This window comes from Sander lucioperca, chromosome 22, assembly GCF_008315115.2.
Source record: "Sander lucioperca isolate FBNREF2018 chromosome 22, SLUC_FBN_1.2, whole genome shotgun sequence".
NCBI lineage: Eukaryota > Metazoa > Chordata > Actinopteri > Perciformes > Percidae > Sander > Sander lucioperca.
In genome coordinates, this window is record NC_050194.1 from 13131184 (window position 1) to 13155778 (window position 24595).

General features: G+C 40.4%; 1 protein-coding gene across 4 annotated transcripts; it reads left to right on the forward strand.

Moving 5' to 3' along the window:
- Nucleotides 1–210: 210 nt before the first annotated feature.
- Nucleotides 211–23358, forward strand: LOC116061217 (liprin-alpha-3-like). Of its 4 annotated transcripts, none has more exons than XM_031315249.2 (32): nt 214–495; nt 4508–5292; nt 7834–7935; nt 8347–8511; nt 9832–9906; nt 10018–10077; nt 10308–10436; nt 11789–11881; nt 12296–12348; nt 13378–13471; nt 13659–13793; nt 14078–14161; nt 14273–14404; nt 14494–14556; nt 14817–14896; nt 15195–15381; nt 15480–15670; nt 15810–16053; nt 16153–16292; nt 16407–16555; nt 16690–16786; nt 17069–17150; nt 17897–18097; nt 18233–18295; nt 18766–18792; nt 19853–20028; nt 20149–20246; nt 20349–20524; nt 20695–20763; nt 21229–21391; nt 23113–23175; nt 23298–23358. In XM_031315249.2, exons 2-31 carry the CDS (start codon nt 4957–4959, stop codon nt 23157–23159), a joined length of 3711 nt encoding a protein of 1236 aa, XP_031171109.1. In that variant the 5' UTR covers nt 214–495; nt 4508–4956; the 3' UTR covers nt 23160–23175; nt 23298–23358. The 4 variants fall into 4 exon arrangements, with proteins under 4 accessions (XP_031171112.1, XP_031171109.1, XP_031171110.1 ...); XM_031315250.2 differs by having other exon boundaries at nt 23116–23175; XM_031315251.2 differs by lacking the exon at nt 10018–10077.
- The last annotated feature ends 1237 nt before the right edge of the window (nt 23359–24595 follow it).

The following is a 24595-nucleotide window of genomic DNA, read 5'->3' on the forward strand; positions in this document are numbered from 1 at the left end:
TAATTTGAATGTTTATCTTATATGCTATATTTCTATTAAATGACTGAATTCTAGCTCAAGGTGCATGTTGCAAGCAACATGGACTAGTCGCTAGTAAAATGTCTGTCAGTTAGTTTGTCTCTAATATGCATACACGCTGTATAAATAATCAGGTGTTTGATTGGCCTGCGAGTGCGCGTGAGTGCGTGGCGCGCGCGTAAATCACAGAGATGCGGAGAATGCTGAGAGAATGTTTCTTTAAGACCCATTACCTTCCAATCCGACAGAGGGGGAGTCTGTGGTAAGGTGGCGTATCGTCTCTCTCCGCGTGCCCCCTCCTCGCCGTTTACATGTGGAAAAAGAGAGAAAGAAAAAAAAGAAAAAAACATATTCTACAGAAAGCTTTACTCCGGTTTTGGATGAGGGGCACGGACACCGAGGCACGATCCGCGGTGATGGACCTAAGGAATATTTAACATCAAACATGGACACTACAGGCTCCCCGCGATGACTGTGGTAAGGATGCAACTTCACACCGCCCCATTACAACCCAATTTCCATTATGAGGGAGAATAATATCCATCGGAAGACGCGGAAGAGAAATGCATGCACTAATAATGATAAATGCTTGTGTGTGTGATACCTAACATTGTGTTGTGAAGGATGGGGGGGGGGGGTGTAGCCTATATATGTGTGTGTGTGTGTGTGTGTGTGTGTGTGTGTGTGTGTGAAAGGGGAAGGAGGGGTACTATTTGAATAGAGGCAAATAGGCAAATTTTAGAGAGACTATGCATCGCTCGGCGCCTATGTCAGTGTCAGGCATTGACAGGTGTGTTGGCAGCACACAGCACGATTTATTTAGGGCGCGCTTGCTCGCTCCCGTTTGCATACAGTTCTGTGAGGTGATAGCTACTTGAAGAGAGAGAGAGAGATACGATACCACTGTATATTGGCCTACTATGTGTTGCTTGTAATTAATCATGGCTATAAGCGCTTTGCCGTTGGGAGCTTTGTAGTCAACCCTCCTAGCTCGTCTCACTGCTGTCACTGGGTGTATGGACTTGCTTGTAATTCTGTAATGTCTGGAGAGGGCAGGCCCATTACTGAAAATGTGCGATGTGCATTTTTGGGCCATCCTCCTGACGTGATGCTTTCCACAGTCTCAGTCGATCTCTAAAGAAGAGATTCATCTTCCTCTTGTTCGCTCTAATGCATTTTAACACACGAAGAGCCAATATAGAGATCCACTAGCCTACTAAGCTTTTTCACTATAAGAATGTAGATATATGCGCGTGCGGTGCGTGCTCGTGCACGCTCGTGCGCCTAGCATCGAATGGTCTTTCCTCCATACATACAGAAATGGAGGTAGCCACAGCACAGACCGGCAATCTGGAGAGCCTCGTCATTTCCCCATTAGCCCAGTGTGCAGTGTGGATGCCAGCGCAAATAAAAGCGCGTTAGTCCCGATTCTGGTGCTTTCATTCCCCCTGCCCAGTTGCCGACAATCACTTATCGATTCCAATGATGCGTTTCATGGCGGAGGGGTCGCTATGTACTCTCCTTTTTATTGAAATGCAAAGTATGCATCCGCCATGCGTGCATGCTTTCGCTGGGAAGGTGCTTTAACGTGTAACAGGATGTAAAAACCGATCGCAGAGACCCTTTCTTTATTTCTAATTGTCGGCGGCTCTGGGAGCCTGCAAACCCATCTCCCCGCCCCAGTGTCTGCTCTCTCTCTTTCTTACAAACAAACACAAGGCTATGGCATTTTCCCTTTGCCCATTTTTCGGAGGCAGAGAATATTTAGTAACATGATACGATAATTGGGGGCCTTGTCCTAATTGGTTATGTAGCAACCAAATACTGTAAAGAAAGTCTGTCTTCTCCAGGGTAGGCAGCTATATAAGCAGGATTTAGTGTGACTAGGATGATGATGATGGTGATGATGGTAATGAGGGCAATCATAATATGAAAACACCCACATGTGCACACACAGACACTAAACACACACACACACACACACACACACACACACACACACACACACACACACACACACACACACACACACACTATCGATCCATTGTGGTGACACTGTGACACAAACTTACCCATTACACCAATGAAGCTAATGCAGCTGCTTGATAATGTAGCTGTACAGTAGCTATACATTATAGAAACATGTTATCACCTGCCCATTGTTTTCAATCGGCCTCTCTGCCAGTCCCTATGCTCATTTCACTCATTTCTATGGCAGGAAGAATGAGGAGGATAGGTCTCAATAATGCTCATAAAGCTGCAATGTTATGGCATGATAACTAGTGTCATTTTGATGCATCAGGCCCAGTGACCTCACAGCTGACACTCCAGTCAAAACTGCAGGCTGCACAGTTATGTTTTGCCTGTACTGAATCAGGACACAATGAATGCTTCTGTTTTTCCAGCACAGAATACAGTGAACTATTACTGTACACCAGTCTGCTGTAATTACATTACCTTGTTTTCTGTTGCCTCTGCTGAGTTAATGAAGAGCTGCCAGTAATGACGATGAGTAATTATCCCAAGATGAGTTTTTGAAAGTTTTTCTTGCAGGCCATCCTGTACTTTAGCAGGAGAGGTATTTCAGGTGTTTCAATGTCCATCTCAAATTCATTTCAGGAGGATATTTTAGGTAGTTTGGATAACAAAGTAGCTGTCAGAAGCTGTTGTAGTCTTTGCTCTACAACAACAACCCTCGGTAAAAAGCCTGAACAAGCATCAGAGGCATAGTTTGATCAACACTTTTTTAAAGAGGCAAAAAAGTGACACATTTAGAGTCATCCATTCACGGCAGTGGTGCCATCGCCAAATGTGTCCCTCCACAAATGTATTTTTCCATATAAAAAGTTATAGATCCTGATAAGTGTCTTTGGTCTTTGTAAAAGTAGGCTAAATATTAGCAGGTTAGCGGTAATTTGAATGCCGCATCTGGGTTAAACTCTGACATATGATGATGCAGTACAGTGTTATGATGACACGCTTTAATACTGTAGGCATCTACAGTGTGGCAGAGCAGTTGGAAGCATTTCTTAAATCGGAACTCTTAAACTATATTTTAAGGAAATCCAGTCAATGCCAGTTAATTCTTGCATCAGTGATTACCCATTAGGGGAGCGGGGAAGGAAGGACGTTTTTTAGTGGGACATACAATGAGCTTGCCAAGTACTGTAGCCAGCTCACCAGCATGAGGAGCTAATTTAGAGCTGTATCAGGCCTCCAATTACCAGCAAGCAGTCCCCATTTTGGTTCTGGACGTCCATATATTAATAATAAGACCACTGGCAAGACCTGTTTTCACTGCTGCTGAGGCCTTTGTGCTAACTATGTTTGATTCACAAAATGGATAATTTTGGTAGGACAAAGACAGTCAGTCTCACTGACGTACAGAAGCCTGTATGAGGCACTAAATCAGTCCACACCACTTAAAAGTATAAAGGCCAGTGCAAGCCCCTGAGTATTGTAGACTAGACATTGAAGAATATGGTAGGAAAGAAGAAAGGAACATGATGCACTATAATAATGCTGATTGCCTGAATCCATACCATTTTGGCCCACAGTTTGCAGCATGCGACAGAGGCCTTATCAAGTTAGAAATGTAGGTTATAATATACATGCAATTTACAACAAAACTAGTTTAAGGAAGCATAATCATAAAACATATTTGAATCACAGTTACATACTTAGTTTGTTAGAAAAACTGAGAATGAGAACAAATTTGAAACATTATCTTGCTTTAATTATTAAGATTAGCATTTTAACATTTTCAGTGGTGCTAAAGTCACTCTGATCTGACCGAGATCACAGTGACTGATGCCTTAAAGCAACAATTTATCATTTTGGGAAGTATGCTTTTTCACTTTCTTGCCATAAGTTAGATGAGAAGATCAATACTACTTTCATATATGTCCCTTAAACATACTGTAAAGCTACAGCCAGCTGTGGATTAGATTATTTTAGCTTTAAAAGTGGAAAAAGAAACGGATTAAACAGGTGATGATAGGCACATTTTGTTTACTTTTGGTCTTATATTTAACGGACAGACACAAAAGTGGTCTCGATCTTCTTGCTAACTCTCAGCAAGAAAGCAAATTGTAAAGTGAAAGTGTATTGCCCAAAATTCCTAACTATTTCTTTAACACAGAATGTCATGCAGCATATAAGTTGAACTGTAATAGTTTCCTTTTCCTCTCTCTATGCTACTCAAATCTTTTATTTCATTCAATGTAACCTGAGATTCTAGAGGTTCACAGTGGATGTACTGTATAAGCATAGATCCAGAATTCATAATTTATTGGAGTTGTCGTCACATTAGTATGTACTAAGTCAACATATTCTTTATTTAGTCAGAAATGCTAATTGCAAACCATCAGTTGGCTGATGACTCTCAGCCACTCTCAAAGTACCAGCTCACTCTTGCAATATCCTTTCTCATTTGTTATAGTGAAGTTTATTGAGGGGGATCTAATGCCATGCCTGCTCCTTTTTTCAGCTCTTACCCCCGGTGCTGTGAGGAGCTCTGCCTCGTGGACACAATTTAGGAGCATCGGCCCTCTTTTATCCCTTATTTCCCCATAACCCCTTCCCTTCCTCACCCTCCGCCAATCCCAGCCACCCACAGAACGGCTTACCCGTAGATACTCCTTCCTCTTGCATAACACAGGAACACATAAGCATTCTGATCACATACCATGCAGGTTGGGACTTTATGGGAAGACAAGTGAGGAAATACGTACAGAGTGTTGGAGAAAAAACATAAAGGCAATAAACAGAGAAAAATATGCAGACCAAAGGAATGATATTTTTGGAAAACTGAAGATGTAAAGATTTATATTTTGTACATCAAACATTTAGTACAATCTTATAAAAAGGCACATACATTTTGCATGCACAATCCCCATTTAGTTTTCTTTATAAACTTGACACACACGCCACAATCTCATGATGATGTGCGAGGTGATGCCCACCATTTCTGAGGATGGGCGAAGTGGGACTGGTGGGGGCCCTTCCTCACCTCCCGGGGCAGGAGTCGGAGGAACCGGAGGTGTGATCGGAGGAGCAGGCTTCAGTGGGAGGGAGGCCAGAAGCGGAGGAGATGAAGGAGGCAGCACGGGGAACCTGGAGTCGTTAATGGTCAACATGCTGACAGAGAGGGAGAGGCTGCTGGAGAACCTGAGGGAGACACAGGATTGCCTGGGAACGGCTCAGCTCCGCCTCCGCGAGCTCGGCCACGAAAAGGAGTCACTTCAGAGGCAGCTGTCAATCGCTCTGCCACAGGTACAACTGTGTGTATTTACAATCTGTGCATATGTGTATGGAGAAATCAGCCTTGTTTGGAAGTGAAAGTCTGTGTTTTGGCTGATAGAAGTATGTTGAACACTCCTCCGTGTGAGGTAACATTGTTTATCCTCTGTGCTATCAGTGTCTAGTTACGTACGAGTGTGTTTTTCATGGTGAAGCGAGCTCATGAGACAGTAATCCTTTGCAGTGACAATTCATGCAGAGAAAGTGGATGTTAAATACTTCCCCCTTCTGCATCTTCAGAGTTTTCCTCACTAATGTTGTTCCTAGTAATGCAGAGGGTTCATGTTCCTATCATCTTCTGGCTGTTTAGTCTAAGTTGCATCCGCAATTTTCCTCTTGTTGTGTAATCAGGTCTTATTATGTTTGTTGGCCATGTTGCTAGTGGATAATTAATGATGCTGGAAGCTAATATGTTAATGGATTCAGCTTAAGTTAAATGAATACTTGATTTTCACACTGACAAATTGACACATCCCAAACTCTGTTTGTGCAAACTGTGTTTAAGTATGTATAGTTTACTGTCACATTTTACTGTCTTGTCAGCGCTATATGTGAGGTCCCTTTATGTTTTCGTCAGCTTCTAAAATGTTTGAAATATGTCAGCACAAATTGACCGAATACAGTTCACTCAGATTCCTTGTGCACATTTTGTGCTTTTTCATAAATGTCGTCTCAGACTCGACTGATCCTGTATTAATACAATATCAAGATATATTGCCATTATTTCAAGTCAGAAGTGTATTTTTTACTGAGTTTTAAGATCTAATTTTGATTAAAATGTGAAAGGAGACAGCAAATCATCATTTCAAACTTGCACTGAACATGGAGCATGTTGAGTCAGCAGAGCTACTCTCAATATCATAACATTTCCACATGTTGTTTTCTTGTTACGAAGAAGAAGTGGATACACTCTCAAACCTATGAAATCAAGTACAATACAAATTTAGTATGTTGCTCTCCAATTTATCCTAAAATATTTGGTGCAAATTTACAAGATAATGATCAAACACACCCCGACTAACATTTCATTATCACGTCTGGAGCTAAAACAACTGGTTGATTAATCAACAAGATGATCGACAGAAAAATAGTCAGCAACTATTTTTTAAGTCATTTTCAAGCAAAAACGCAACACATTCCACAGTTCTAGCTTTTGAGTTGCAAGTATTTGCTGCATTTCTTTGTCTTATGCGATAGTAAATAATAGTAAAATATAGTAGAAAGAAAGATAGTAAAATATCTTTGTGTTTTTGGAGTGTTGGGTCCAACAAAACAAATCATTTGAAGCTGTTAACTTAGACTTTGACTAATGTTTGACATTCTAATCATTAGTTGCAGCCCTAAATATCTCTCAGATGCTATTTCAACAAACAATTAAACATTATGCACTCTATAATGTTAGTATTTGTCAAATGGCTACATTACTGAATTGCAGTTGAATGTACAGGTGTTTATGATATTGTGTACAAAACTTGCAAATCGGTATCAATTTGCAGATAACACATACCAGTCAAAAGCATTGAAAATGTGTCTTTCCGATTTATATAACTCAGTTTCCTTGTACATTATAGAGCAGGGCTGCAGATTCATTGAAATTAATAGAGGCCTATATCAGATAGATTGAGATGAAATAGAAAAGAAACAATAAGTAAACAAGGTAAGCCAACTGAGAAGCTGACCCCTATCCAAACAAGAAACAATCCCATAAGGCCAAGAGCCAATGGACCCACTGTGTCACCATCTGTATAGACCTCTTTCTGTCTTTTTTCTCCTCCATCCTTCACGCCAACAGATCAATTTCATGTGTCTACTTTCAACTGTTTTTGAATCTTAAAGCAGGTAATCCTGACTGTAAACATATGCACATAATCTTCACTCTGATGAACAGCAATTATAAGCTGAAGGCTTTGAAGGTGTTTTATGGAGACATAAAGAAATCACTGACCATGGATTATTTTTGTTTAGGAAAATCATGTAAGATACGCTCTCCTGTTTGCACTCCGTTTTAAGCATTATGCAGGAGTTGCAAATGTATTCCCAGCGGTGTTGTAAATGACTATCGACGCTGTGTATTTGGGGGTCTTTCTTGTGCATCCCAGTGCGGAGCCATTGTGTAACAGTGTGATGTAATCCATCCATGAATGCAAGAGGAGGATGAGCGAGAGAGAGAAAGTGGTGGTAGGAACTGTGTCAGTGATTTACATGATTGTTATGAAGGTTTACATCATGTACGTCTCGTTACATTCCTGGTCTCAGGTGTTCCACACTGTGTTTCTGGAGGGCTTTGGTTATGCATATTTTTAGTGCTATGTGTCCAGTTATATGTGCTGCGAGCAGCCAACTCTATTTCATTTTCAGAGTCGCTAGATTTGTCTGGCTTGAATAATTATTAGTTCCTTAAACTCTTATCGCAGCTCAAGCGGCTGAGCAGAGACCATTTCCATTAAACTATTAAAACCATATATTTAAACAGTTTGTTTTCTTTGCCCCTGAACGCAGCTTGTTGTTCCACAGGAGTTTGCTGTGTTGACTAAAGAGCTGAACGTTTGCCGGGAGCAGCTTCTGGAGAGGGAGGAGGAGATTGCTGAGCTCAAGGCGGAGAGAAACAACACACGTGTAAGATGTTTAGCAGCCATTTTGCTTATTAGCACTGTAACAGCCTCTGTGTTATCTTCCTCACCTATTGTGGGTGTGACACTGTTTCATTTGCTTCTGGGTCATTTTCCTCCTTCTCTTCCTCTTTCTCCTCCACGTTTTCTCTTTGTGACTCCTTTTTGGGTCTGTATCTGCTCCTTATCTCTCTCACTCACTCCTTGTTCCTTTCTGCTACCTGGTGCTCTTCTCTCCACCCAATTCCATCTCATTGTCACTCTTAAAACCCTTCACTCCTCTGCATCTTCTCTGAACCTTCCATGTCTCTGTCCCTGTACTTCAAACTCCCTTACTTACCTCTCTCCGTTCACCTCTTTGCATTCATCTGCCACCTCGCTGTCTCTTTCTCCTTCAACCCACTCACTCACACTTTAGTTGTTGCTGGAACACCTGGAGTGCCTGGTGTCTCGCCATGAGCGCAGTCTTAGGATGACGGTGGTGAAAAGACAAGCTCAGTCCCCGGCGGGGGTCTCCAGTGAGGTGGAGGTCCTTAAGGCCCTCAAGTCTCTGTTTGAGCACCACAAGGCTTTGGATGAGAAGGTGGGTCAAACTGTTGTCTTTTGCATTGTAGATAGGGCCTGCATTTATCAAACTGCTGAAAGTGAAATTTTGAAAATCCTTACTTTTACTTCTGACACACAAACTTAAAGTAGTTATGATCAATATGTTTGTATTAACAACATATTTAATGTTTTCGGGCGCAAGCAGCTGCTTTCAGTGAAAAAGCGCTAAAAGTTAGCTGACCTATCACCAAATGGCAGACAGACAAATTAGGAGGTAGCTGGTGAACATAGTGGAGCATTTAACAGCTAAAGAGCCAGATATTTCCTTAGGGACTTGGTAAAGACCAAAAAATGAGCCAAAAGGAGATTGAATATTGGACTTACATTCATCAGGTGACCAGAAACAAAATGTTAAATTCATGCTAATGTTGCTCTGTATCTGCTGGATGTATAAATAGGCTGTTTGCTAACATGTTAGCTATATTAGCTTATAAGGTGATACAGCATGTCAGTATTGTGTTGCCAAAAAGAATCGGTTATTGCAGGTTTAAGAAAAAGCTATTGATAAAATTTATTTTGACTTAGAAATATTATTCAATTTAAGAGAGCTCCAAATGAGTCTGTAGCCTGTTAGCGTATTAGCAGGGCTGGACTGCATTTGTGCATTTACTCTAGTGCTGTAGACCACTTAAGTTCAATTTTGACATAGCGTAGTTTACCTAATAACCTTTATTTACTTACTTACTTTATGCTACTTTATAGCCTACTTCTACACCATTACATTTAATATATTTCAAATATTGTACTTTTTAATCAACTGCATTTATTTGATACTTATAGTTCAGCATTAGTTATGGTGAAGTAATAATATATAGTATAAATAAATAATAGTATAAATCAGAATAGGCTAATTTTAGCTCACAAGATGCAGTTGTTGCTTTTTCATAAAGGGTACATCCTTGCATCTCATTTGCTATTCTTGCTCTGAGCATTCATATGATCATGTGCTGCTCTAAAATGTTCCTCCCACACTTCACTGCAAGTAGGAGTAAGTTCCTTGATAAATTATTTTTTCACTCTTACTGAAGAAATTGCCACTGGTTGTGGGGGTCTTGAATGGCATTGCAGTGCACAGAAATACCTATCGCACCTTTTGTCAAAACATTCTGTAGTGATGTCATTGTTTTGGCTTTTCTAACTGCTTGCCTTGTAACTTGCTCTTTCTATCAAGCTTATCAGAAAGGTCAAGAAGATGTAGTTACTTTAGGAAAGTAAAAGACCAAATCCTTTTAAGCAATACAAATGCAGCTTGAATCCTAATTTGTAAACGTCATGATGGTCATTGCATACCCCACAGGTTCGAGAGAGGCTCCGTGTGGCCCTCGAGAGGGTGTCTGTGTTAGAGGACCAACTTGCAGCATCTTCTCAAGAGGTAAAGTCCAATGTGAATGATTTTTTGTGTCTTAAGGATGCTTTAGCTCAGTGTGTACAAAGAACATTTATTTGTATTGTCTGTTTGTCCATTTTGTCTCCCCCTTTCCAGGTAATCTCTTTAAGAGACCAAATTAAAAGACGTCAACAAGGGGTGGACGGCGGGAAAGATGTAAGGGAGGGTTTTATGCATGTTGGTTCGAGTTGTTTTTGTGTATGTGTTAGCGTCCAGAAAGTCTGTAGAAAAGTAGATGATTGGTTACCATGGTGTGTCAGTGTGATTTTTAACTCTAGGTCTTACCTCATCTACATGTCATTTATTTCAGCTACAACCTCAACTGATTAACTGGTTATTTTTCTTCATCGCTCTCATTTTGTTTTTCTATATTGTCATCATTCCAGCGACTACCCAATGGTCCCTCCACTGGCCTGGAAGATAGCGAGCTGGAGAGACAGCGAGAAGGAGAGATAGAGCGGCAGAGAGCTGAACTCTCCCAGCTGAGGGAGAGGCTGGCCCTCATGTGCCGGCAAGTAAGTGTGTATTTCTGTTTATCTGTCATGGTGAGGACAAATATGACATTTGTGCAAAGTGGGGACATCTTCAGTTCTTTAAGTGGATATTTCAGTGTTTACATGCGGTATCGGGGTTACATTTTAAATCTAAGCCAAAATGTTCCAGTTAATATATAGTTATTAAATCCATCTGTGTGATGGAGTGTAATAAAACACTGACAGCGCATCTACTCAGTGCACAACAGTGCATTTACTCTGATAGGAAGCGTTCTCATACTTTGCAATTGAGAAATAGTTTGCTGGGTAACACCTGTCCAGTTGACAAGGCTTTAACCTCATCACTTCAATAAATGCTGTTTGTAATCATGTAAGCTTAATGAAATTTTCACTTTGTACCAACAACACTGAGATACAGTAAAACAAATTCACAAATTGACTTTAGATATGCCATCATCTTTGCTGTAGTCAGAAAATGCCGATTGATAAAGGAATAGTTCAACATCCACAACGTCTAATTACACTTTGGCTTTTGTACAGAGCCAGGCTAGCTGTGTCCCCCTGTTTCCAGTCTTCATGCTAAGCTTAACTAACTGGCTGCTGGCTGCAGCTTCATATTTACTGTATGGACATGAGAGTGGTATCGATCTTCCCATATAAATCTCAGCATAAAGCAAATAAGCGCATTTACCAAAATGTCAAACTATAAGGTGAGGGTTTGGTGAGTACTGAAGACTAGATCAAGTCAATAAGGGTCTTCACAAGTATAGAAATACAAGTGTATGTGCACATTTTTACTGTAACTGCATTTGTTTTATTAATTAAGTTTATGTAATGAACTCTGGCTTTTATAATCCATTAGTGTACGCCAGTAAGAAGAGCCAAAGATTACCAACACTATATCCTAAGAAGGAGGGGATCTACTGTATGTTCAGTATGCCTACTGGTTTCCCTCTTCCCTCTTGTGGCCAGTTAGACTATTGCAGCTGCTTCGAAAAGCCATAATTATACTATATAGTGTACAATAAAATGACATTTGAATTTTGATCATAGACATACTTTATGTACCACTGTTCAACCACTGTCAGACATGTGTAATGGGTCTTAGTATAAGTATTTAGGTGAAGATACCTAACTTACAAAGTGTTGGGCTGTCTAGTCACAGGATGAAAGGATTTAAGAGAAAACTGAAGAGAAGCACATTCTGTCTGTAGTTTACTGCGTGTAGTGTTTAATGCGTCAGACTCTTAGCATACAGACATGTGTAATGAATCACTTGTAGTGTCTACTTACACTTGGTGCTGTGGCAGTTAACACTGACTCACGTAGGTTCAATCTGTGTCATCTTGTGTCCCTTTGTGGTGTCACGTCAGGTTGGGGAAATAGAGGAACAGCTTGCGGCCGCCAGGAGGGAGGTGACGAAGTCGGAGGAGGCCAATCAGAAGCTCCAAAGGGAAGTGAAAGAGGTCTGTAGGGCCAATCTGTCTCTTCTCAGCCAAGACCCTGAGCTCCCTATGATTCCAGGGACTCCATGTATATTTGAACAAAATGGGCATATGTTGGAAAAGTACTAATATGCATTATTTTGAAAGGGTATTGAGATGGATATTTTGTAGGAGAAATTAAACAGTTATGGGGTGGATTTTTGCTTATTGGTGTTCCTGCAGATACGGAAGTCTAACATAAATGCAGAAGGAATTTTAGACTCTTATTTAAATTCAATACTTATGCAGGCCACTCACACATTCAAATGTTCTCGTCCTGTTTCTCTTGCCATTAGTTATGACATAAATCTGTAATAGGAAGTGTTATCTCATGTATATCATGAAATCCTTAACTGCACGTCATCTTTTTTCATGATATGTTTTTGCTTCCTCTAGGCCCTTTGCCAAAGGGAGGACATGGAGGAAAGGATTACAACACTAGAACGCAGGTAACCTTTGCTGTGTTTGAGGAATCTATTCTGAGTTTTAGTGAGGATTTACACCTTTTTTTCTTGGAATCAGACTTTAATATATCAGCTATAAAGAACATAGCAGAAGGACCATATGTTTCACCTGTTGGCTGAAAATGTGTTGCAAAGGTGTCCTGACACCTCTTTATACAGTCTAAGGATGTTTTACATAAGAACATTTGCATTACATTCGGGGGGAAAAGTGACACACAGTGGCACACAGTTTGTTTGAAAGCAGGGATTTGAGATCAGAAAATAGTTTGATAGTCACATTTTATTATTATATTAACTAATGCAAAATATAATGGCCCAAAGGTACTTTTCCTTTGAAAATATACAACAATTCTAAATTCTAACTACTTCCAATGTCGGCAATGAACATATAAAGTCAATAAATAATGTAAAATAATACATTTCAATGAATATTCAATAAATAATGTCAATAAATAATGTTAAGTCAATAAATAATAATTTGGATAATGAGATTATATCTATCTCTGCTACAAGAGCACCGTTTTTTTACTGCATTATCCTTAATTGATGATCTGTTTGAGCGTCTTTTTATGAAAATTAACTGTAAATAAAAAGAGCTATATTATTTTTTTACCCGAAAATACAGAGGAGTCTGCCATGACTAGAGTCTGGAGGCTTCCTCACAAGCTGCATACACCCCCAACAACCTCCATCAAGAAGGGTCGGACAGCTTCTATGTTGCAAAGGGGCAAAAAAGTCTGCAATTCACTTGCTAATGTTTTCAAAACCTAAATGCTGTGAGCATACAGTAATAAATGAAGGCAACTCAGATGAGCATTTTAACACTTTTGATCAACTCAGTGCCTCTCCATCTGGATTTTGGCAGTTTGACAGTAAGAGGACATGGTGTGGTGGTACTTTAATGAATGGATCAATTGCCAGTGGAAATTACACCCTTCCATATAATCACAAATATCATGTTATGTTGGCCGAGAACTTCAGCTCTAATCATTGGTGTATTGGTGTTAAATGCAGGTACCTCAGCGCCCAGAGGGAGGCGACTTCACTCCATGATATCAAAGATAAGCTGGAAAATGAGCTGGCCAGCAAGGAATCACTGCACAGACAGGTAAGAAATGGCTCAAATAATACAGTATCCAACTACAGTCAGAATAAAATGGTCAGAAAAAAATGTAAAAATGTATATTGTATGCGAGTGCCATTATCTCTAACAATTATATTAGGTGCAAGACTAATTTTTGAACTGATATTCAATCACACTTACTGTACATGTGTGTTTTGGTCTGTGTTTCCAGAGTGAAGAGAAGAACAGACAGCTACAGGAACGTCTAGATGAAGCCAAGCAGAAGCTGCAGCAGACCCTACAGAGGGCAGAGACACTGCCTGAGATCGAGGCCCAGCTTGCCCAAAGGGTTGCTGCTCTCAACAAGGTACTTTGAGTTAAGCACAATCACTTACTGTACCTGACTGACCAGACATCCTGCCACTCAGTTTCAGTCCTGGTAGTTACATTTAAAGGTCGGGTTATTTTATAGTCGCGTTAACACTGTATGTATGCTTTCATAGCTTCTATCAGTTGATCAAAGAATCAGATAATCATGTGCCACGTTTGAACAAAAATCCTCAAGCTTTTATTTGGATCTATTTTTAGTAAATTAATGCATCAGAAACAGGCTTGTAGGAGCATCTGGAAATTATGTTTCCTCTAATTTAGGCAGAGGAGCGGCATGGAAACTTTGAGGAGCGACTACGGCAAATGGAAGCTCAACTCGAGGAGAAGAACCAAGAGCTGCAGAGGGTAAAATCTTATTTTTCTGCTTGGCTACATTTCCTATTTTAAGCAAATTTGAAGTTTGTTTTCCACTTTTTTTCTATCTTGAGCACCTCTTTTATGGCTGTTGCATTTTAGGCAAGGCAGAGGGAGAAGATGAATGACGAACACAACAAACGCCTCTCAGATACAGTGGACAAGCTTCTGTCTGAGTCCAATGAAAGACTGCAGCTCCACCTCAAAGAGAGGATGGCGGCACTAGAGGAGAAGGTAACGAGAAGACTAATTAGTGGTGCAGAATATTTTGTGATATAATGGAAAATAAGAAAAAGTGTTTATTCCTTCTCCTGCTCTGCTAGAATGCTCTTTCAGAGGAACTGTCCAATATGAAGAAAATCCAGGATGATCTTATAGCTAATAAGGTATTCATGTTTTCAGCAATGTTATTAGTTTATTCTCATGTTCTGTGTGTGAGAGGTCAAGGGAATGTATCATCTTGTGCATGATCCAACTTTCAACAGAACTGTTTTTGCAGAATATTCTCGTCTACACTTTTGTTAAGGATGTTGACCTTTAATTCTTAAATATCAAAATCTTTCCAAGAATTCCACTTATCCCAACAAACAAGAGACGTGACATTTAACAAATATTTCTTCATTGGGTTGTTTTCTCTGTGCTTTAGGAGCAGCTCCTTGCTGAGCTGGAGCGAATCCAGCTGGAGCTGGATCAGCTGAGAGGCAGGCCTGGCTCCTCTTATTCCAGGTTAGCCACAATGAACCTTTAAGGGAATTTATTTATAAAATATGTCCTACATTTTGTAAATGCCCAAATAAAAACAAAGTTTCCCAAGGGATACTATATGTACATAGCCCTTTCTGAGCACACATATGTGTTTACTCGCTTGTTTAGTCGTAATGTACATCCACTAAAATCTATTTTAAAAGTAATTATTCCTACTGTACCTAGAGGGTGTTGTTTTGCCCAACAAGTATGCAAATGAAATATATATTCTTTATTCATATGGATACAACTCTTTTAATGCATTTCTTTCTCAACATAGGGCGGGCAGCGTGAGCTCACTTCCCTCCACCCTTTTTCGACGATCTCTTCCCGGGAGCTCCTCGGAGCTGCGGTACCCCCAGGGTGGAGGCTCACTCCCGTCCGGCTACAGCAACTCCTCTAGTGGGGTGGTGGTCAGGCGCACACACCGAGGCCGGTGGGGGCCATCTAGAGACGATAGTAACAAGGTATTGATCTCACACTAAGACAATAATGATGATGATGATAATGATGTTATAATTTGTTATGAGGATGATCATTTTTCTGCGTTTTTCCCTTTTTCCAGTATGGAGAGTGGGACAGCGGCACTATGCTCGGTCACGGCTTTGAGGGTGGGGAGGGAGGCTGCTCTGACGAGGAGGACGACAGGGAGACTCTGTTTGGATCGGAGCTGCTCTCTCCCAGCGGACAGACAGATGTACAGACTTTAGCCATCATGCTACAGGAGCAACTGGAGGCCATCAATAAAGAGATAAAGTGAGTTTTATGTATATTCAGTTTGCCTTTTATGAGACTAATTTGAGATCCTAATGCCATTTGGGCAACCAATATTTTAGCTTACATTCAAAAATATGTGTGCTTTCTCAAAACCTGAGATCCTCTCATCTCCTCTCAGGCTGATTCAGGAGGAAAAGGAGAGCACAGAGCTGAGGGCAGAAGAGATTGAGAGCAGAGTCAGCAGCGTGGCCCTTGATGCCCCACCTCTTCCACCCTCCTCGCTGGGAGGACGGGACAGCGTTGGCAGGGGTTACATGACTCCCTCCATCACCTCCTCCACGTTGGCGTCTCCCTCACCACCGAGTTCTGGACATTCCACCCCCCGCCTGCCACATTCCCCTGCCAGGGAGAATGACAGACAGGTACTGTGTTGAAGTTGTGCCTAAGCTACAAATGTGCTTTAAATGAGGAAAATTTAAGAAGACACTGCGTAAATTCACCCAACTCTTTCCACCCTGCAGAATAGCAAAGATGGTGAAGAATGCAGAGCACTTGCCCTGATTGACTCCACCCCTCCTCCTGTCCCTCGAGCCCTACGATTGGACCGAATGACACACACTCACCCCGGGGCAGGCCTCGATGACCTCCGTGAATTTCGCAGGTACTCTCATTAAGGTTTACTCATAAATACTTTATTTGGCTAACAAGCTAGCCCTCAGATACGCTCATTGTCTGTGTTGATGTCACTTCCTGTTTTTCCTTTCTCTGTCCTTAGTCTCTCTGCTGACGGTTCCACCACTGCTAGCCAGGATTCCCTCCACAAAGCCAGCAAAAAGAAAAGCATTAAGTCGTCTATCGGTCGTCTCTTTGGCAAAAAGGAAAAGGGGAGGATCGGTGCACCTGGGCGGGAATCTGCCTCACTGGGTCTGTGAACAGATTGGAAACTAACGCCATTTTGTTATCCAACTGACAAATATATCTGTTTACAGTAAGAGAATCATCATCATTGACGCTAATACATAAAGTATTTTTTTTTTTTTAACCTTTGACCCTTCCAGCCTCCACACCCTCTGATGACCTGGGTTCAGCTGACCCGTTAGGCCTGGCTAAACTTGGGACTGGAACAGTTGAAAAAGACCGCCGCAGCAAAAAGAAGTGAGATCCTTCATCTTTCCATGCGCTTATTCACACATTTTTTAACCCTCCTGTAGTCAGGTGCTGGTTGGTAAAGCATGACACTAACCACTAACCAGATCTGGGCTTGTTTTCCCTGGTGCCAAACATTTAAAAAGATATACCCTTGTAGTGCTGCAAGGTGCAAATACCATGGTATTTAACATCTCAAGTTCAGTGTGATTTTCTATTTATAAAGGAGACAGTGGTAAAGTGATTGAAATGTATCTTTGCTAAACGTCTGTTTTCCATTCTCCTTGCCAGACACGACCTGTTAGAGGAAGCCTGTCGTCAGGGTCTGCCTTTCGCCTCATGGGATGGCCCGACTGTTGTTACGTGGCTTGAGGTACCTCATGACACCCTGTCACTAATGAGTTTATATATATATATATATATATATATATATATATATATATATATACACACACTACCGGTCAAAAGTTTGTGGTCACTTAGAAATTTCCATTCAACTCGATTATAGACAGAATACCAGCTGAGATCAGTTGCATTGTTTTTTTAACCAGGGCAGCAGTTTTCAGATTACATTATGTGCTTACATAATTGCAAAAGGGTTCTCCAATGTTTTCTCAGTTAGCCTTTTAAAATGATATCAGATTAGTAAACAGAATGTGCCTTTGGAGCATTGGATAAATGGTTGCTGATAATGGGCAATGTAGATATTGCATTAAAGATCAGCCACTTCTGTCTACAACAGTCGAGAACCCTTTTGCAATTATGTAAGCACATAATGTAATCTGAAAACTGCTGCCCTGATTAAAAAAAAACAATGCAACTGATCTCAGCTGGTATTCTGTCTGTAATGGAGTGGAATGGAAATGTCGAAGTGACCCCAAACTTTTGACCGGTAGTGTATATACGTATATATAGATTTAGATACATATTTTCAGTGTCTTCACTAGGATAAATCTAAGGGGTTGGGGTTACTTTTAATAATAATAATAATAATAATAGGGTCATGTTAGGGCTACACAGTCTGTATGCAACAAATACAAAAGTGACACTTAAACATTTTTGTCTTGAGTATCATCATTCCAAGTGTTGGCTTTCACAATCTTCTCTCTGTTCATCCAGCTGTGGGTAGGGATGCCAGCATGGTATGTGGCAGCGTGCCGTGCCAACGTGAAGAGCGGCGCCATTATGGCTAATCTGTCGGACACAGAGATCCAGAGGGAGATCGGCATCAGCAACCCTCTACACCGACTCAAACTCCGCCTAGCCATCCAGGAAATGGTCTCCCTCACTAGTCCGTCTGCACCTGCAAGCACCCGCTCTGTAAGGCTCAGTAAAAAGAAAGCATGATATGACTGTAAACATAAGTCACGTGTTCACACAGCTAGGACATTAACAAATCCACACACCCATGTCGAGGAAGAAGACTGATGTTGCATTTGTTTACTCTCATTACAGTCAACCAGTAATATTTGGATGACACACGCTGAGATGGAGTCTCTCACTGCTGCCACCAAGCCAGTAAGAATATTACATTTCATATCAGCTCTAAAGAGAATTCAATATTTTAGCATATTGATTTATTTTATGTTTATGATCTTGGACTCAGACAGTTCTGATACAAACACTTTTACAGTATGTTCTGTATTTAGGCATGTAATATAATGAATTGTTTATATGACCAAAGGTCTAACATTGATAAGTTTTTTTCTTTTTCTTTGTCTCTGATTAGGCATGTTTGGCTACACCTTCCCCTTACTATTCCCTCAAAATCTGTTTTGATGTAGTGTTTTTCCAACTAATTCTCACTCACTAACAAAACTTTTCCTCCCTTTGCCTTCCCTCTCTTCTTCTCCATTCTGTCCTGACTCTGATTCACCATAACACACACAAACACACACAAACACACTCCCCCACCGCCTGGTGATCTTTCCCTCTCTTTGCAACTCTGTCCCTTTTCTCTTCCGTTTCTTCTCTGCCTGAAACACAAGGAGCAGAAGGAGTTCAGCTGGGACCAGGTGAGTTTCTGGCACAATGTGCTGTATTAATTAATTAATTAAGGCTTAACATACAAATATAAAGATTAAATAGTTTTTAACCACAAACATAACTTATTGAGTACTGAACACTATTTATTTATTTTCCTTACACTGATGCAAACTGGCAACTCGTGTGTTCCTCATGTAAACTATTAATTATGAAGAGCCAAGGGTTGCACACTTCAGCTGAACCTGTTTTCTGTCAGTTGAAGGTAAAACTGTCCTTCATCAGATGGTTTAAGTTATAATGAAAACCAGATGGGACAACTGAGTGAAAATTACCAACATTTGAATTATAAGACTTATAAGACTTCTTCAGCAGTGACATTGTGTTCCCACAAAACCGTAGTATTAAATTGGAAATGCTAACCCAAAAGTTGCTTTATAGCAACTTTAGGGTCGCCAGTCAGTAGAAAATTGTCCTCTTTTTAGATTAAGCACTTTAATGCACCAGGAAGTCCTTCAAATTGACTGCACATAAGTGGTCAATGTAAATTTAAAGTGAAGTTCTTAATAATATGTTTTTCCAGTCCAGATACCCTAAAGCCCTTTTCCAGTTGGTAAGGAGGTAAACAGTCGATTTAAAGCTGTGTCTTCAAACCTACTTAAACTTAAAAACCTAGCTAAAATGAGAAAAACTGTGTCAGGCTGAAGGAGGATTTTCCACAACCTGGCAAAAGTTGTTCTTAGTAAAGGTTTATAACTAATCTGTATAGCATTAGTAAATTATTCATTAACGATAAATGAATAAAGTCATTAGTGACAGCTCATAAAGCCTTTGCAAAGGGTGCATTTTAGAACAAGATACCAATCTATTATGACTCAAAATTCCAAGTCTAACGCTAATTGAACTCAATATAGAAATCATGGACATCCCTGAATTCCCATGTTTTCTGTTACCTGTGACGCCTCATTTGGCACAACTGAGGGATCCATTGCATGATTGCTTGCTGTCTGCAGTGTATACAGTAAGGAGAGACAGCTGAAGACTTGGTGTTTTCTTGACTCTACTCACCCCCACCTCAACTCCATCCTCCAGATCCTGGCCTATGGAGACATGAACCACGAGTGGGTGGGAAACGAATGGCTGCCCAGCCTGGGTCTGCCCCAGTACCGCTCCTACTTCATGGAGTCACTGGTGGATGCCCGAATGCTTGATCACCTCACCAAGAAAGAACTGAGGGGCCAGCTGAAGATGGTGGACAGTTTCCACAGGTGTGAAAGTCAGCTTTTCATACAAATTATCTCTCTACTTCTTCTTTGCACCCTCTTTTTGAGTGTATATACCTGCCAGCTTTTATAACAATTAGAGCAATGTGCCTTTCTCACTTACAGGGTGAGTCTTCACTATGGTATCATGTGCTTGAAGCGCTTGAACTATGATAGGAAGGAGCTGGAGAGGAGGAGGGATGAGAGTCAACACCATAACCTAGGTGAGGCCTGTCTTCTCTTCGAACATGATATCAGAGCTTTTACAGAACTTATTGCTCTATAGTGAACTGGTGATAACTGCCTTTTTGTGTCCTTCTCCACAGATGTAATGGTGTGGTCCAATGAGCGAGTGATGTGTTGGGTGCAGGCTATCGGTCTAAAAGAGTTTGCCGACAACCTTTTAGAAAGCGGGGTGCACGGGGCCCTCCTGGCGCTAGATGACACCTTTGACTACACTGACTTGGCCCTCCTCCTCCAGATACCCAATCAAAACACACAGGTACTCCACAGCGCACCACCTTTATCGTCAACTTGTAGACACAGAGCGCTTATCTCACAACAGAAATTCTCATTGCCACACCTTCTGTTTGCCTAATGCCAAAATAATCCTAATCTTTAACTCTTAAATTATCTTAATTATGATCTTAAAACTATGTTTGTCTTTCGCAGGCAAGGCAGCTCCTAGAAAAGGAGTACAATGGTCTCATCTCCATGGGAACAGAGAGGAGGCCAGATGAGGTAGGACAAAGCCGACTGTCAGTAAAAAAAAATATTCAAAATAATCACTCCTGCCAGGAGACAGGCATGTGTGTTGATTGTAACCGGTTTGTAACCATCCGAACCTTTCAATGTTTGCCCTTTGTTTAACATGTGTCATTACAGGATATTTTCCTAGAGTGGTAAAATAGCAGACTGAAATAGTTCTCTTCCTTTTAAAGAGAGCCTTTATGGCATCAGTGCATGTAACACTGCTGGCAAATTGTTGGCATGCCAGAGTGGTTCAGCTGTGTTTACACCAGCCCTAATTGCTTAGTTACAGCTTGTAGGACTAAAAACTGTGCAACTGTTGTATATTGTCACAACAAAACCTGCTTTGTCAAATACTACTTTGTTAAACCGCACTAATGCATAATGAATAAGACCCTGAAATAGATATCCTCGCTGTTATTTTTAATCACTGGTGTTATTTCATTGTCCCTACAGGACGGCACAAAAACATTTACACGGTCACCATCATGGCGGAAGATGTTCCGAGAGAAGGACCTCCGCGGCGTGACCTCTGACTCCTCGGAAACATTACCTGCCAACTTCCGTGCCTCCGCCATCTCGACCCCCTCCGTCACCCTGAGAAAAGTTCAGAGCGAAGGTGAGGAGACACAGCTCACAGCGGCTGAATGAACACGAAAGCAGCAGTGCCTGGATCAGGCATTACACAGGGGTTTCTTCCTGTTTAAATATTTGTAAGAAAAAAGCATGTTAAACCAATGATACTGTTTATACTAACAAACTAAGTCAAATATACCTAAAGTAAAATGTGGTATACAGAAACACAGCAGAAGATAACACTGCATGTACATTTGTGTTACTATAGGCTGATTTTATTTGTTTATTTATACTTCACACAAGTGAAAATAGTGACTAAGTTGGTCATTGAAATATGGAGATTTGGCAACCATTTGATTGGTCAGGGGTCTCCAAAGCCATGGTCAAAAGCGTTTGATGAGTTTAGGAGCTGATATTGTGACGTAGCAATAAAATAAGACCAAAAGAACAAAAAAGAGAATGGGAGTCGCTCCAGTGTACAAATCAGTGGTGACTCTAGCACTTATCAACCAACCTTATAGGGTTAGGTTATTTACCTACCAATAACCATTTTTCAAAGAATGTGTTTTTCACTTAATTTCTTCCAGGCTGCCATAGTGGTTTCACTCAGTACCTGAATCCAGCATTGAGAGATTTAAAAATTGTGATAAGTAAATTATCAACATAAACATGTTCCGGTTGTGTTATCATAGTCTGGTAAGAGTTGACAGCAGAGACATTTTTTTGAAGACATTCTTGTCGGTGAATTGTATGATGCTCCAGCATCAGACGTTCCAACCATATCGGATCCACAAACAGTGTTGTGCAAAAATTAAACCCTAAACAGAAACAGCATACAAACATGAGTATTGTGAAAGGGATAGTGTGGATTTGGAGCTATTTTATGTCTTTTAGCAATGTTATGTTTTGATGTTGAAACACTCTATTAGATATAAGGAAATACAGGAACATTTTTTACATATTTCCCCATGCCCACTGAACAACAGACTGATGGAGTTCAGGTGCTTTCAGTAACATGTCAGTAAGATATAAACAGCCGTGTAAATACAAGGAAACTGTCAATGACATAGTGGGTTGACACAAAGGATGGAAAACATGATTTTTTAATAAATAGTTGAACTTCTTTTGGTTTATACAGTATGCTTATTTGCTTTCTTGCCTGACAGGGTAAATATGAAGTCGCCACCTATAGCTGGATATCTTAGCACAAAAATTGGAACGGGGAAACAGTAAGCTGTATTAGCTCACTAATTAACCTTTCGTGAGGTTTTGGTAGGCAGATTTTGTTGCCTTTGGAGCTAGGCTACAGTAGCTGTTTACCTCTGTTTCTAGTCTTTGTGCTAAGCTAAGCTAACCGTCTGCTGGCAGTGGCTTCATATTTACCGAAGGGACGATCAGAAAGCAAATACGTGTATTTCCCATGATGTCAAACTATTTCTTTAAAGTAGAAGCCAGTGCCACTGCAGCCCCCCGCCCCCTCTTTCAGAAGCAAATACCAACACTATTCCCCACAATAGTAAGAACTAAAGAAGCCTCTTGGATTAATTGCAAAATATCTAGAATCAAAACCACAGTTAATTGATTTTGATTCAATTTTCACGTTAGTGGCTTTTTGAATCCTGTGCTTGCCTCCATTAGAATCCGAACAGAAAACCTACTAAACAATATTTAATAATATTTTGTGTGTTCCAGTATGAACCGCTGCACTGATTTAGGTCTGTTTGTCTCATAGTTTCATTTACTAATTCCCTTCTTCTCTGCCAGTAGGTCCGAGAGGAGAGTCAGGCTCCGTGAGAACATATTCCTGCTAAAAGATAAGCACACCAGGTGAGAAAAAGCAACCTCACTAACGATTGTATCTGTAGCTAAAAATAGCTTCTGTGAACGCCAAATCAAACGTCTGATCTCAGCAGGAGCTTTCACGGTTGTGTGTTTTTTCCATTTTGTAGAACCCCACCTCTATCCTAGCCCAAGGGGAAAAAACTTAATTTTTGAAGAAAAAAACCTATGGAAAAATGGACACTAGAAGATGACCAACATCATTTGAGCAAGATGTCTTGAAGAATCAAAAACACTGAGTGAATGATTTCTGAAAAGATGAGAAAATGAGTGAATTTCTGTTTATCCATCTCTCTCTCTCTCTCTCTCTCTCTCTCTCTCTCTCTCTCTCTCTCTCTCTCTCTCTCTCTCTCTCTCTCTCTCTCTCAACCCATCTTGATCCATAGTTGTGGCATGATGCTGTTTGATTCTGTAGAAAGTGGCCTGTAGAAAGTGTCCATTGCCTATCGTGAATACATCTTCTGTTTTTGAGTGTGAGATGGCAGTATTGACACAATGAATTTATAGTTTTTAAAATTGGATCCTGCATTCCTGTTCAGATCAAGAAAAAGATGCCCCGTCACACGTGATCTTACTATGATATAGAACATATTCTGGCTAGTAACATCACAATACAGTAGAGTTTGGGGAGAGGGAGGTTCAAAGGAAGAATATGAGTGTACACAGGGGAAACGAAATGTATGTTCTTAAGCCATAACAGATATGAGATGCACAAATGTGAATAGGACAGACAATGAGACAATTAGCAAAGTGCTTTATGACAAAATCCTGTTCAAAGTGGGGAAAAAAGTTAAGCATTTGTGTTAATATGCATGCCAAAATCAACCATTTTAGAGTGAACGTCATGATATCAATCATCTAAAGATGTGAAAGCTTGGGTCAGGACTTTGTAAAATGTGTGTATTTTATTTGTATCATTTTTTATGATAACTGCTACTGTATGTATGTATGTACAGTATGTACTGTATGTGTGTGTATTAAACTGTATGTTCATTTCATACTTAGTTTTAAGACTGACTGTAATTTGATTTTAGGTTGAAAAATGAAATATGTTTTAAATTATGGACATTTAAGATATGCTACTTGTATGTGTACATTTTGAAAAAACAAATTGTGTTATGATTTACATTCATTATATTGGAGAGTAGTGATGATAATTGAATATAATATGATAATGATTGTAAAAGCTGTAATTAAAAAACATACCTGTTAAAGGCTACTGAAGGAGTTATTTGCAGTTTCCCCTCCACACTGACAGAAGATCACAGTCGGGCCGGGATGGAGCTCTCAGTCATCAGAGTATGAACCATTGAAATGCAGAAGATGCTTAGTTTATTCTTGAACTGTCAACTGTTAAACTCTACAGTCAGAAGCACAACTAAGACCTGCAAAATACCAAGAGACAAGG

Coding starts and splice junctions, on each gene's coding strand:
- LOC116061217 (XM_031315249.2), top strand. CDS start 4,957: ATGATGATGTGCGAGGTGATGCCCACCATTTCTGAGGATGGGCGAAGT. Junction 10,078..10,307: donor GGGTGGACGGCGGGAAAGAT/GTAAGGGAGGGT, acceptor TCATCATTCCAG/CGACTACCCAATGGTCCCTC. Junction 14,897..15,194: donor CCTGGCTCCTCTTATTCCAG/GTTAGCCACAAT, acceptor TTCTCAACATAG/GGCGGGCAGCGTGAGCTCAC.